The 15,971-nt window shown below is 43.7% G+C and overlaps 1 protein-coding gene across 1 annotated transcript in view; it reads right to left on the bottom strand.

Moving 5' to 3' along the window:
- Positions 1-15,971, bottom strand: part of palm2akap2 (palm2 and akap2 fusion) — a 97,292-nt gene that overhangs the window by 36,962 nt on the left and 44,359 nt on the right. Inside the window, exon 4 of the mRNA XM_036976551.1 lies at positions 9,477-9,607. Within this exon, the coding sequence (XP_036832446.1) occupies positions 9,477-9,607 (131 nt within the window). The remainder of the gene's footprint in view (positions 1-9,476; positions 9,608-15,971) is intronic.

The raw sequence follows: 15,971 nt of genomic DNA, 5'->3' as shown, positions 1-15,971 counted from the left end.
TAGCTATAACACTGAAGATACAGCTAGAACACTGAGGATATAGCTAGAACACTGAGTATATAGCTATAACACTGAGGATATAGCTAGACCACTGAGGATATAGCTAGAACACTGAGGATACATCTAGAACACCGAGGATACATCTGGAACACTGAGGATATAGCTAGAACACTGAGAATACAGCTGGAATACTGAGGATACAGCTAGAACACTGAGGATATAGATAGAACACTGAGGATACATATAGAACACTAAGGATACATCTAGAACACTGTGGATATAGCTAGAACACTGAGGATACATCTAGAACACTGAGGATACATCTAGAACACTGAGGATACAGCTGGAACACTGAGGATACATCTAGAACACTGAGGATACAGCTGGAACAAAATTGGTTTCATCAAACCAGAGAATCTTGTTCATCAAGGTTCGAGAGTCCTTTGTGTGCCTTGATCAAACTCCAAGCGTGCTGTCATGTGCCTTTTACTGAGGAGTGGCTTCCGTCTTTCCACTCTACCATAAAGACCTGATTGGTAGAGTGCTGTAGAGATGGTTGTCCTTCTGGAAGGTTCTCCCATCTCCACAGATGAACTCTGGAGCTCTTTCAAAGTGAACATTAGGTTCTAGGTCACTTTCCTTATTTAGTCCCTTCTCCCCCAATTGCTCATTTTGGCCAGGCTGCCAGCTACAGGAAGAGTCTAGGTGGTTCCAACCTGTTTTTGGCCAACCTGGCCAATGTGTTTTTGGGGACCTTCAATGCTGCAGAAATGTGTTGGTACCCTTCCCCAGATCTGTGCCTCAACACAATCCTGTCTCAGAGTGTTGTTGACAATTCATTTGACCTCATGGCTTGGTTTTTGCTCTGACATGCACTGTCAACTGTGGAACTTTATATAGACAGGTGTGTGCCTTTCCAAATCATGTCCAATCAATTGAATTTATCACAGGTGGACTCCAATCAAGTTGTAGAAACATCTCAAGGATGATCAATGGAAACAGGATGCACCTGAGCTCAATTTCGATTCTCATAGCAAAGTGTCTGAATACATAAATAAGGTATTTCAGTTTTTTACTTTTAATACATTTACTAAAATGTCTAAAAGCTTGACACTATGGGGTATTGGGATGTCATTATGGGGTATTGTGATGTCATTATGGGGTATTGTGTAGATTAATGAGGAAAACATTAATTGAATCCATTTTAGAATAAGGCTGTAATGTAACAAAACGGTGATTAAAGACAAGGGGTCTGAATACTTTCTGAATGCACTGTATTGTAGTTCCCAAATAATAACTCTACCAGTCCTGTTTATGATATCATTTACAAAGATATTACCATTTTGTCTTCTTCTAAAATATTTTTTGTTGTTGTTGCAATTAGTATATTTGAGTTTTATCATAAAATGTGTTGTATTATTTGTTCTGTCTTTTCGGGTGGATTAAATTGAAATAGCAACTAGCTTTCTATGGGTTCTTTTAAATATAGCGATATTTGGGAGATTATTTCTTTTTCAAATAACCGAAAGGGAGAGTTGGTAATCTGAATGAAGGGACAGGTTGTAATCTGAATATAGTGAGAGGTTGTAATCTGAATATAGTGAGAGGTTGTAATCTGAATACAGTGAGAGGTTGTAATCTGAATACAGTGAGAGGTTGTAATCTGAATACAGTGAGAGGTTGTAACCTGAATAAAGGGAGAGGTTGTAACCTGAATAAAGGGAGAGGTTGTAATCTGGATAAAGGGAGAGGTTGTAATCTGAATAAAGGGAGAGGTTGTAATCTGAATAAAGGGAGAGGTTGTAATCTGAATAAAGGGACAGGTTGTAATCTGAATATAGTGAGAGGTTGTAATCTGAATATAGTGAGAGGTTGTAATCTGAATAAAGGGAGAGGTTGTAATCTGAATAAAGGGAGAGGTTGTAATCTGAATACAGTGAGAGGTTGTAATCTGAATACAGTGAGAGGTTGTAATCTGAATATAGTGAGAGGTTGTAATCTGAATATAGTGAGAGGTTGTAATCTGAATAAAGGGAGAGGTTGTAATCTGAATAAAGGGAGAGGTTGTAATCTGAATACAGTGAGAGGTTGTAACCTGAATAAAGGGAGAGGTTGTAATCTGAATAAAGGAGAGGTTGTAATCTGAATATAGTGAGAGGTTGTAATCTGAATATAGTGAGAGGTTGTAATCTGAATATAGTGAGAGGTTGTAATCTGAATATAGTGAGAGGTTGTAATCTGAATATAGTGAGAGGTTGTAATCTGAATATAGTGAGAGGTTGTAATCTGAATATAGTGAGAGGTTGTAATCTGAATATAGTGAGAGGTTGTAATCTGAATAAAGGGAGAGGTTGTAATCTGAATACAGTGAGAGGTTGTAACCTGAATAAAGGGAGAGGTTGTAATCTGAATAAAGGGACAGGTTGTAATATGAATATAGTGAGAGGTTGTAATCTGAATAAAGGAGAGGTTGTATTCTGAATACAGGGAGAGGTTGTAATCTGAATAAAGGGAAAAAGGCAAATTCTTGAACATGGGGTGAGACAGTCTTACTGATCTGCTAGAGAACCAGCTTGGATTTAAATATAATGTTTGTATGACTGAAGCGTTTAGTGAGAGGTCTAATGCTTTAATATTTAATCATTTCTGCCCTCCGAATTCATTATAGAAATAGGCCGGTTTAATTTAGTCTGGCTTGCCGTTCAAAATAAAGTGGAATCTTTTTTGCTCATAAAATGTTAAAAACAAGTCGTTAGGTGAAGGAAGGCCATAAGCAAATAGGTAACCTGGAACCTGAGAGTTAATCAGGGGGATTTTTTCCACAAATAGTCAGGTATTTCAACAAATAGTCAGGTATTTCCACAAATAGTCAGGTATTTTCACAAATAGTCAGGTATTTTCACAAATAGTCAGGTATTTTCCTTTCCATGGTGGCAAGATCTTGTCTATTTTTGGTAACTTTCTATTAAAATGTATTGTAGTGAGATCTATCTTTCTTTCGGGAAAGTGTGTACACACACACACACACACACACACACACACACACACACACCCACACACCCACAATTTGCTCACACAGACATAACATTTAAATTGACTCTACAAACACAATTATCATCTCACTCTTCATCTACAAAAATCTCTGAAACTGGAAACACTTATCTCCCTCACTAGCTTTAAGCACCAACTGTCAGAGCAGCTCACAGATTACTGCACCTGTACATAGCCCACCTATAATTTAGCCCAAACAACTACCTCTTTCCCAACTGTATTTCATTTATTTATTTATTTTGCTCCTTTGCACCCCATTATTTTTATTTCTACTTTGCACATTCTTCCATTGCAAAACTACCATTCCAGGGTTTTACTTGCTATATTGTATTTACCTTGCCACCATGGCCTTTTTTGCCTTTACCTCCCTTCTCACCTCATTTGCTCACATTGTATATAGACTTGTTTATACTGTATTATTGACTGTATGTTTGTTTTACTCCATGTGTAACTCTGTGTCGTTGTATCTGTCGAACTGCTTTGCTTTATCTTGGCCAGGTCGCAATTGTAAATGAGAACTTGTTCTCAACTTGCCTACCTGGTTAAATAAAGATGTTCTCAACTAGCCTACCTGGTTAAATAAAGGTGTTCTCCACTAGCCTACCTGGTTAAATAAAGGTGTTCTCAACTAGCCTACCTGGTTAAATAAAGGTGTTCTCAACTAGCCTACCTGGTTAAATAAAGGTGTTCTCAACTAGCCTACTTGGTTAAATAAAGGTGTTCTCAACTAGCCTACCTGGTTAAATAAAGGTGTTCTCCACTAGCCTACCTGGTTAAATAAAGGTGTTCTCAACTAGCCTACCTGGTTAAATAAAGGTGTTCTCCACTAGCCTACCTGGTTAAATAAAGGTGTTCTCAACTAGCCTACCCGGTTAAATAAAGGTGTTCTCAACTAGCCTACCTGGTTAAATAAAGGTGTTCTCAACTAGCCTACCTGGTTAAATAAAGGTGTTCTCAACTAGCCTACCTGGTTAAATAAAGGTGTTCTCAACTAGCCTACCTGGTTAAATAAAGGTGTTCTCAACTAGCCTACCTGGTTAAATAAAGGTGTTCTCAACTAGCCTACCCAGTTAAATAAAGGTGTTCTCAACTAGCCTACCTGGTTAAATAAAGGTGTTCTCAACTGGCCTACCTGGTTAAATAAAGGTGTTCTCAACTAGCCTACCTGGTTAAATAAAGGTGTTCTCAACTAGCCTACCCGGTTAAATAAAGGTGTTCTCAACTAGCCTACCTGGTTAAATAAAGGTGTTCTCAACTAGCCTACCCGGTTAAATAAAGGTGTTCTCAACTAGCCTACCTGGTTAAATAAAGGTGTTCTCAACTAGCCTACCTGGTTAAATAAAGGTGTTCTCAACTAGCCTACCCGGTTAAATAAAGGTGTTCTCAACTAGCCTACCTGGTTAAATAAAGGTGTTCTCAACTAGCCTACCCGGTTAAATAAAGGTGTTCTCAACTAGCCTACCCGGTTAAATAAAGGTGTTCTCAACTAGCCTACCTGGTTAAATAAAGGTGTTCTCAACTAGCCTACCCGGTTAAATAAAGGTGTTCTCAACTAGCCTACCCGGTTAAATAAAGGTGTTCTCAACTAGCCTACCCGGTTAAATAAAGGTGTTCTCAACTAGCCTACCTGGTTAAATAAAGGTGTTCTCAACTAGCCTACCTGGTTAAATAAAGGTGTTCTCAACTAGCCTACCTGGTTAAATAAAGGTGTTCTCAACTGGCCTACCTGGTTAAATAAAGGTGTTCTCAACTAGCCTACCTGGTTAAATAAAGGTGTTCTCAACTAGCCTACCTGGTTAAATAAAGGTGTTCTCAACTAGCCTACCTGGTTAAATAAAGGTGTTCTCAACTAGCCTACCCGGTTAAATAAAGGTGTTCTCAACTAGCCTACCCGGTTAAATAAAGGTGTTCTCAACTAGCCTACCTGGTTAAATAAAGGTGTTCTCAACTAGCCTACCTGGTTAAATAAAGGTGTTCTCAACTAGCCTACCTGGTTAAATAAAGGTGTTCTCAACTAGCCTACCTGGTTAAATAAAGGTGTTCTCAACTAGCCTACCTGGTTAAATAAAGGTGTTCTCAACTGGCCTACCTGGTTAAATAAAGGTGTTCTCAACTAGCCTACCTGGTTAAATAAAGGTGTTCTCAACTAGCCTACCTGGTTAAATAAAGGTGTTCTCAACTAGCCTACCTGGTTAAATAAAGGTGTTCTCAACTAGCCTACCTGGTTAAATAAAGGTGTTCTCAACTAGCCTACCTGGTTAAATAAAGGTGTTCTCAACTAGCCTACCTGGTTAAATAAAGGTGTTCTCCACTAGCCTACCTGGTTAAATAAAGGTGTTCTCCACTAGCCTACCTGGTTAAATAAAGGTGTTCTCCACTAGCCTACCTGGTTAAATAAAGGTGTTCTCAACTAGAATACCTGGATAAATAAAGGTGTTCTCAACTAGCCTACCTGGTTAAATAAAGGTGTTCTCAACTAGCCTACCTGGTTAAATAAATAAATAATAAATAAAATCATACGCTGCTATTACTCTGTTTATCATATATCCTGTTGCCTAGTCACCTTCCTCATATACATATCTACCTCCCTGTCACCTTCCTCATATACATATCTACCTCCCTGTCACCTTCCTCATATACATATCTACCTCCATCACTCCAGTATCCCTGTCACCTTACCCCTATACATATCTACCTCCATCACTCCAGTATCCCTGTCACCTTCCTCATATACATATCTACCTCCATCACTCTAGTATCCCTGTCCCCTTACCCCTATACATATCTACCTCCCTGTCACCTTCCTCATATACATATCTACCTCCATCACTCCAGTATCCCTGTCACCTTACCCCTATACATATCTACCTCCATCACTCCAGTATCCCTGTCACCTTCCTCATATACATATCTACCTCCATCACTCTAGTATCCCTGTCCCCTTACCCCTATACATATCTACCTCCCTGTCCCCTTACCCCTATACATATCTACCTCCATCACTCCAGTATCCCTGTCACCTTACCCCTATACATATCTACCTCCATCACTCCAGTATCCCTGTCACCTTCCTCATATACATATCTACCTCCATCACTCCAGTATCCCTGTCCCCTTACCCCTATACATATCTACCTCCCTGTCACCTTCCTCATATACATATCTACCTCTATCACTCCAGTATCCCTGTCCCCTTCCCTCTATACATATCTACCTCCATCACTACAGTATCCCTGTCTCCTTCCCCATATACATATCTACCTCCCTGTCACCTTCCTCATATACATATCTACCTCCATCACTCTAGTATCCCTGTCCCCTTCCCCCTATACATATCTACCTCCATCACTCCAGTATCCCCTATACATATCTACCTCCCTGTCACCTTCCTCATATACATATCTACCTCCACCACTCCAGTATCCCTGTCCCCTTACCCCTATACATATCTACCTCCCTGTCACCTTCCTCATATACATATCTACCTCCATCACTCTAGTATCCCTGTCCCCTTACCCCTATACATATCTACCTCCATCACTCTAGTATCCCTGTCCCCTTACCCCTATACATATCTACCTCCATCACTCTAGTATCCCTGTCCCCTTACCCCTATACATATCTACCTCCCTGTCACCTTCCTCATATACATATCTACCCCCATCACTCCAGTATCCCTGTCCCCTTACCCCTATACATATCTACCTCCCTGTCACCTTCCTCATATACATATCTACCTCCATCACTCTAGTATCCCTGTCCCCTTACCCCTATACATATCTACCTCCATCACTCTAGTATCCCTGTCCCCTTACCCCTATACATATCTACCTCCATCACTCTAGTATCCCTGTCCCCTTACCCCTATACATATCTACCTCCATCACTCCAGTATCCCTGTCCCCTTACCCCTATACATATCTACCTCCCTGTCCCCTTCCCCCTATACATATCTACCTCCATCACTCCAGTATCCCTGTCACCTTCCTCATATACATATCTACCTCCATCACTCTAGTATCCCTGTCCCCTTACCCCTATACATATCTACCTCCCTGTCACCTTCCTCATATACATATCTACCTCCCTGTCACCTTCCTCATATACATATCTACCTCCATCACTCCAGTATCCCTGTCTCCTATACATATCTACCTCCATCACTCCAGTATCCCTGTCCCCTTCCCCCTATACATATCTACCTCCCTGTCACCTTCCTCATATACATATCTACCTCCATCACTCTAGTATCCCTGTCCCCTTCCCCCTATACATATCTACCTCCATCACTCCAGTATCCCTGTCCCCTTCCCTCTATACATATCTACCTCCATCACTCCAGTATCCCTGTCCCCTTCCCTCTATACATATCTACCTCCATCACTCCAGTATCCCTGTCCCCTTCCCTCTATACATATCTACCTCCATCACTCCAGTATCCCTGTCCCCTTCCCCCTATACATATCTACCTCCCTGTCACCTTCCTCATATACATATCTACCTCCATCACTCTAGTATCCCTGTCCCCTTCCCCCTATACATATCTACCTCCATCACTCCAGTATCCCTGTCCCCTTCCCTCTATACATATCTACCTCCATCACTCCAGTATCCCTGTCCCCTTCCCTCTATACATATCTACCTCCACCACTCCAGTATCCCTGTCCCCTTAGCACTATACATATCTACCTCCCTGTCCCCTTAGCACTATACATATCTACCTCCATCACTCCAGTATCCCTGTACATTGTTAATATGGTGCTGGAACTGATCCTGTATATTGTATGCACACATCTCTACCATCCTCACATCTCTACCTTCCACACATCTCTATCTTCCACACATCTCTACCATCCTCACATCTCTACCTTCCACACATCTCTATCTTCCACACATCTCTACCATCCTCACATCTCTCCCTTCCACACATCTCTACCTTCCACACATCTCTACCTTCCACACATCTCTACCATCCTCACATCTCTCCCTTCCACACATCTCTCCCTTCCACACATCTCTACCTTCCACACATCTCTATCTTCCACACATCTCTACCTTCCACACATCTCTACCATCCTCACATCTCTCCCTTCCACACATCTCTCCCTTCCACACATCTCTACCTTCCACACATCTCTATCTTCCACACATCTCTACCATCCCCACATCTCTCCCTTCCTCACATCTCTACCTTCCACACATCTCTACCTTCCAGACATCTCTCCCTTCCACACATCTCTACCTTCCACACATCTCTCCCTTCCACACATCTCTACTTTCCACACATCTCTCCCTTCCACACATCCCTACCTTCCAGACATCTGTACCTTCCGCACATCTCTCGCGTCCACACATCTCTACCTTCCACACATCTCTACCTTCCTCACATTTCTCCCTTCCTCACATTTCTCCCTTCCTCACATCTCTCCCTTCCACACATCTCTTCCTTCCACACATCTCTACCTTCCACACATCTCTCCCTTCCACACATCTCTACTTTCCACACATCTCTCCCTTCCACACATCCCTACCTTCCAGACATCTGTACCTTCCGCACATCTCTCGCGTCCACACATCTCTACCTTCCACACATCTCTCCCTTCCACACATCTCTACCTTCCACGCATCTCTACCTTCCTCCAATCTCTCCCTTCCACACATTGTCCAGGTCCCAGATCCTAGATCTGTCTTCCCATTGTCCTGGTCCCAGATCTGTCTTCCCATTGTCCTGGTCCCAGATCTGTCTTCCCTTTGTCCAGGTCCCAGATCTGTCTCCCTATTGTCCTGGTCCCAGATCTGTCTTCCCGTTGTCCTGGTCCCAGATCTGTCTTCCCATTGTCCAGGTCCCAGATCTGTTTTCCCATTGTCCTGGTCCCAGTTCTGTCTTCCCATTGTCCTGGTCCCAGATCTGTCTTCCCATTGTCCTGGTCCCAGATCTGTCTCCCTATTGTCCTGGTCCCAGATCTGTCTTCCCATTGTCCAGGTCCCAGATCTGTTTTCCCATTGGCCTGGTCCCAGTTCTGTCTTCCCATTGTCCGTATGGCTAGAGGCTATCTCCTCTCATACTGCTGGATCACAGTAGGACATCTTAATGCAACGGAATAAGAAAACAAGCCTGTTTGCTTCCGTTTCATTCCCAGTGAACACGACCCTGACGTGGGTTTATGAAAGGGCTCTGATCGCTGGTAAGAAAACAACTGACCTCAGATATCCATTTGTTTTGAAGTTACACAGTTCCTGTGTATGTATGTAACTGTGAATAGTGTCCCCCTGTCAGTTCCTGTGTATGTGTGTACCTGTGAATAGTGTCCCCCTGTCAGTTCCTGTGTATGTGTGCACCTTTGAATAGTGTCCCCCTGTCAGTTCCTGTGTATGTGTGTACCTGTGAATAGTGTCCCCCAGTCAGTTTGCTCCTTTGTGTGTACCTGTCAATAGAGTCCTCCAGTCTCTTCCCCTGCTCTTCGTCTTTCTCCAGCTGTTGTCTTCGTCCATCGTCTTCGTCGTTAGTTCCAGGGGTCGTGCCTTGTAGGAGCCAGCGCTCTCTCATGGCTTTAGACTAAAGGTGAGAGACAAGAGGGAGAATATATTAAAAGCATATAACATAATAATAATAACAAAGATTTCTCATGGTTTAAGACTGGACACAAGAGACAGGTGAGGAGAATCATTCAGAGGATCCATCCAACCAAACTGTGTTATAAAGCAGTCTCCATTAGAGAAGTCAAGACACTAAAAGGCTCAAATATCCCATCTAGTAGGTCCACTAAAGATCTAACCAATTAGAGTTGGCCTCCAGGGTCTGGGGTTGAGAGACTTGGGAGAGAGGAGAGGAGGGGAGAATGGGGAAGGGAGTTGAGAGACTTCGGAGAGAGGAGAGAAGGGGAGAATGGGGAGGGGGGTTGAGAGACTTGGGAGAGAGGAGAGAACGGGAGAATGGGGAGGGGGGTTGAGAGACTTGGGAGAGAGGAGAGAAGGGGAGAATGGGGAGGGGAGTTGAGAGACTTGGGAGAGAGGAGAGAAGGGGAGAATGGGGAGGGGGGTTGAGAGACTTGGGAGAGAGGAGAGAAGGGGAGAATGGGGAGGGGAGTTGAGAGACTTGGGAGAGAGGAGAGAAGGGGAGAATGGGGAGGGGAGTTGAGAGACTTGGGAGAGAGGAGAGAAGGGGAGAATGGGGAGGGGAGTTGAGAGACTTGGGAGAGAGGAGAGAAGGGGAGAATGGGGAGGGGAGTTGAGAGACTTGGGAGAGAGGAGAGAAAGGGAGAATGGGGAGGGGAGTTGAGAGACTGTTTTAAGACCTCCAAAAGCACTTGTTTGACCATTGCTTCCTTTCCCACAAAGCTCCCACAGAGCATGACAGTAAAGCTGGAAACTATTTCACAAGCTGGTGTGAGTCATACATACATACATACATACATACATTCTGGGACTCTACAGATTGAGAGGAAAGGGTTACCAGTGTATTCACCATGGACACACAGAGACATGCAGAGACATGCGGAGACACCCGGAGACGCACAGAGACACACAGAGAGACACACAGAGACACACAGAGACACACAGAGAGACACACAGAGACACAGAAACACACAGAGACACAGAAACACACAGAGACACACAGAGAGACACACAGAGACGCACAGAGACACACAGAGAGACACACAGAGAGACACACAGAGACACACAGAGACACACATAGAGACACACAGAGACACACAGAGTACAACCCTAAATCCGTAAACATGGGCAGCCTCATGGACATTATCCTGACCAACTTGCTCTCCAAATACACCTCCACTGTTTTCAATCAGGATCTCAGCGATCACTGCCTCATTGCCTGTATCCGCTATGGGCCCGCGGTCAAATGACCACACTTCATCACTGTCAAACACTCCCTAAAACACTTCTGCGAGCAGGCATTTCTAATCGACCTGGACCGAGTATCCTGGAAGGATATTGATCTCATCCCGTCAGTAGAGGATGCCTGGTCATTCTTTAAAAGTAATTTCGTCACCATCCTAGATAAGCATGCTCCATTCAAAAAATGCAGAACCAAGAACAGATATAGGCCTTGGTTCACGCCAGACCTGACTGCCCTCGACCAGCACAAAAACATCCTGTGGCGGACTGCATTAGCATCGAATAGCCCCCGTGATATGCAACTTTTCGGGGAAGTAAGGAACCAAAACACAGTCAGTTTCTAAAAGCCTTTGCTTTCCTAACAGAAATCATCATCTCTAACTCCAAAAAGGTCTGGGACACTAAAGTCCATGGAGAATAAGAGCACCTCCTCCCAGCTGCCCACTGCACTGAGGCTAGGAAACACTGTCACCACCGATAAATCCACGATAATCAAGAATTTCAATAAGCATTTCTCAATGGCTGGCTATGCCCTCCTCCTGGCTACCCCAACCCCGGTCAACAGCTCTGCACACCCCACAGCTACTTGCCCAAGCCTCCCCAGCTTCTCCTTCACCCAAATCCAGATAGCAGATGTTCTGAAAGAGCTGCAAAACCTGGACCCGTACAAATAAGCTGGGCTAGACAATCTGGACCCTCTTTTTCTAAAAATATCCGCCGCCATTGTTGCAACCCCTATTACCAGCCTGTTCAACCTCTCTTTCGTATCGTACGAGATCCCTAAAGATTGGAAAGCTGCCGCAGTCATCCCCCTCTTCAAAGAGGGTGACACCCTAGACACAAACTGTTACAGACCTACATCCATCCTGCCCTGCCTATCTAAAGTCTTCAAAAGCCAAGTTAATCAACAGATCACTGACCATTTCGAATCCAACCGTACCTTCTCCGCTGTGCAATCTGGCTTCCTAGCCGGTCACGGGTGCACCTCAGCCACGCCCAAGGTACTAAACGATAACATAACCTCCATCAATAAAAGACAGTACTGTGCAGCCGTCTTCATTGACCTGGCCAAGGCTTTCGACTCTGTCAATCACCGTATTCTTATCGGCAGACTAGCCTTGGTTTCTCTAATGACTGCCTCGCCTGGTTCACCAACTACTTTGCAGACAGAGTTTAGTGTGTCAAATCGGAGGACCTGTTGTCCGGACCTCTGGCAGTCTCTATGGGGGTTTCACAGGGTTCAATTCTCGGGCCAACTCTTTTCTCTGTATATATAAATGATGTCGCTCTTGCTGCGGGCCATTCCCGGATTCACCTCTACGCAGACGACACCATTCTGTATACTTCAGCCCTTCCTTGGACACTAACTAATCTCCAAATGAGCTTCAATGCCATACAACACTCCTTCCGTGGCCTTCAAATGCTCTTAAACGCTAGTAAAACCAAATTCATGCTTTTCAACTGTTCGTTGCCCGCACCTGCCCGCCCGACTAGCATCACCACCCTGGACGGTTCTGACCTAGATTATGTGGACAACTATAAATACCGAGGTGTCTGGCTAGACTGTAAACTCTCCTTCCAGACTAATATCAAACATCTCCAATCCAAAATCAAATCTAGAGTCGGCTTTCTATTTCTCAAAACAAAGCCTCCTTCACTCACGCCGCAAAACTTACCCTAGTAAAACTGACTATCCTACCGATCCTCGACTTCAGCGATGTCATCTACAAAATAGATTCCAATACTCTACTCAGCAAACTGGATGCAGTCTTATCACAGTGCCATCCGTTTTGTCACCAAAGCCCCATATACCACCCACCACTGCGACCTGAATGCTCTAGTTGGCTGGCCCTCGCTACATATTCGTCACCAGACCCACTGGCTCCAGGTCATCTATAAGTCTATGCTAGGTAAAGCTCTGCCTTATCTCAGCTCACTAGTCACCATAGCAACACCCACCCGTAGCACTCGTTCCAGCAGGTATATCTCACTGGTCATCCCCAAAGCCAACACCTCATTTGGTCGCCTTTCCTTCCAGTTCTCTGCTGCCAGTGACTGGAACGAATTGCAAAAATCGCTGAAGTTGGAGACTTTTTTTCCCCTCACCATCTTTAAACATCAACTATTTGAGCAGCTAACTGATCGCTGCAGCTGTACATAGTCCATCTGTAAATAGCCCTCCCAATCTACCTACCTCATCCCCATACTGTTTTTATTTTATTTACTTTTCTGCTCTTTTGCACACCAGTATCTCTACTTGAACATCATCATCTGATCATTTATCACTCCAGTGTTCATCTGCTAAATTGTAATTAGTCGCTCCTATGGCCTATTTATTGCCTACCTCCTCGTGCCTTTTGCACACACCGTATATAGACTTTCGTTTTTCTGTTTTCTGTTTCACTGACTTGTTTATTGTGTCACTCCATGTGTAACTCTGAGTTGTTGTTTGTGTCGAACTGCTTTGCTTTATCTTGGCCAGGTCGCAGTTGTAAATGAGAACTCAACTGGCCTACCTGGTTAAATAAAAAAACAAAACAAAAACCTCTGTGACCATCAGTGAGATTAGTGGGGGGAGGGGGGACATTATGAGCCCAGATTGACTGATTGCCCCCATCACATATTAATGTGTTTGCTTGTTGACTGTTTGGCATCAACCTGATTTCTGGTCTACAGATGGAGACAAATGGATCAAATCACTCACTCACTTAATTTAATTAATTACGTAAACTCATTGAAGTCCAAATAAGAGCGAGGTTGAGAGGAGCTAAGCAGGCTGGTTTATCCCCGGAGAAACTCTTCTTTGTGTAAATCTCTCTCTCTGTGTTTATTCTGTCTCGCCCACAGAGCTGATGTTGTTATAGTCGAGGGTTTATGACACTGTCTACATCTCAGAGGGTTTGTCAACAGACAAACATTTTCTCCGGAGAACAGAGGGAACAAAGACTCTCTTCAAGTGCAGCTGAATTTGATTATGTGAGAAGTAATTGCCATTAAATGTTGGCCACTTTTGCAAAAGGGTAATTTACGATCTCCTGCACAGCAACCAACCACTGGGCATCTGATAAAACAAGCTCAGTCCCGAATGGCAACCTATTCTCTATAGTGCACTATTGTTGACCAGGGCCCTCAGGGCTCTGGCTGAAAGTAACGAACTATCGACACTAGTAAATAGGGAACCATTTGGGACTCATTCACAGTCAGCTCTAAATGTGTGAAGTGTTAAAAGGACAGGAATGAGAGAAACTCCTCTGGGTTCTGACTGGCCCTCTATCTGTGGGAAATCTGTGTTCTGACTGACCCTATCTGTGGGAAATCTGCATTCTGACTGTCTCTATCTGTGGGAAATCTGTGTTCTGACTGCCTCTATTTGTGGGAAATCTGTGTTCTGACTGCCTCTATCTGTGGGAAATCTGTGTTCTGACTGCCTCTCTATCTGTGGGAAATCTGTGTTCTGACTGCCTCTATCTGTGGGAAATCTGTGTTCTGACTGCCTCTATCTGTGGGAAATCTGTGTTCTGACTGCCTCTGTCTGTGGGAAATCTGTGTTCTGACTGCCTCTCTATCTGTGGGAAATCTGTGGTCTGACTGCCCATCTATCTGTGCAAAATCTGTGGTCTGACTGCCCCTCTATCTGTGCGAAATCTGTGGTCTGACTGCCCCTCTATCTGTGAGAAATCTGTGGTCTGACTGCCTCTCTATCTGTGGGAAATCTGCGCTCTGACTGCCTCTTCCTGTGGGAAATCTGTGTTCTGACTGCCCCTTTATCTGTTGGAAATCTGTGTTCTGGCTGCCTCTTCCTGTGGGAAAGCTGCGTTCTGACTGCCCCTCTATCTGTGGGAAATCTATGTTCTGACTGCCCCTCTATCTGTGGGAAATCTGTGTTCTGACTGCCCCTCTATCTGTGGGAAAGCTGAGTTTTGACTGCCCCTCTATCTGTGGGAAATCTGTGTTCTGACTGCCTCTATCTGTTGGAAATCTGTGTTCTGACTGCCCCTCTATCTGTGGGAAATCTGTGTTCTGACTGCCTCTCTATCTGTGGGAAATCTGCGTTCTGACTGCCTCTATTAATAGGAAAGCTGCGTTCTGACTGCCCCTCTATCTGTGGGAAATCTATGTTCTGACTGCCTCTTTATCTGTGGGAAATCTGTGTTCTGACTGCCTCTCTATCTGTGGGAAATCTGTGTTCTGGTCAAATGCCATACAGGGCCTTCAGAAGATATTCACACCTCTTGCCTTTTTCCACATTTTGTTGTGTTACAGAATAAATTTAGATGTTTTGTCACTGGCCTACACACAATACCCCATAATGGGGCAGGTATCCTAGTGGGGCAGCAGGTAGCCTAGTGGTTAGAGCAGTGGACTAGTATCCGAAAGGTTGCAAGATTGAATCCCCAAGGTGAAAATCTGTTGTTCTGCCCCTGAACAAGGCAGTTATCCCACTGTTCCTAGGCCGTCATTGTTAATAAGAATGTGTTCTTAACTGACTTGCCTGGTTAAATAAAATAATACCTCACAATGTCAAAGGGGAATTATGTTTTTAGACATTTTTACAAATTAATCAAAAATGTCTGTAGTCAATAAGTATTCAACCCTTTAGTTATGGCAAGCCTAAATTTGCTTAACAAGTCACATAATAATAATTTGTCATATAAATTACATTGACTCAGTCTGTGTGTAATAATAGTGTTTAACATGATTTTTTAACGACTACCTCACCTCTGTACCCCACACATACAATCATATGTAAGGTCTCTCAGTCAATCAGTGCATTTCAATCAGAAATTCAACCACAAAGACCAATGCCTCGTTAAGAAGGGCACCTATTGGTAGATGGGTAAACATAAAATTATGACATTGAATATCTCTTCAAGCATGGTGAAGTTATTATTTAGGCTTTGGATGGTCTATCAATACACCCAGTCACTACAAAGATACAGGCGTCCTTCCTAACTCAGTTGCCGGAGAGGAAGGAAACCGCTCAATAGTAATTTTAAAACAGTTACAGTGTTGAATGGCTGTGATAGGAGAATACTGATAAAATGAAATAAGGAACAGAATAA

Source organism: Oncorhynchus mykiss, chromosome 5 (assembly GCF_013265735.2).
Source record: "Oncorhynchus mykiss isolate Arlee chromosome 5, USDA_OmykA_1.1, whole genome shotgun sequence".
Lineage (NCBI taxonomy): Eukaryota > Metazoa > Chordata > Actinopteri > Salmoniformes > Salmonidae > Oncorhynchus > Oncorhynchus mykiss.
The sequence above is the reverse complement of the archived record's forward strand: the minus strand, read 5'-3'. Positions and strand labels throughout refer to the sequence as shown.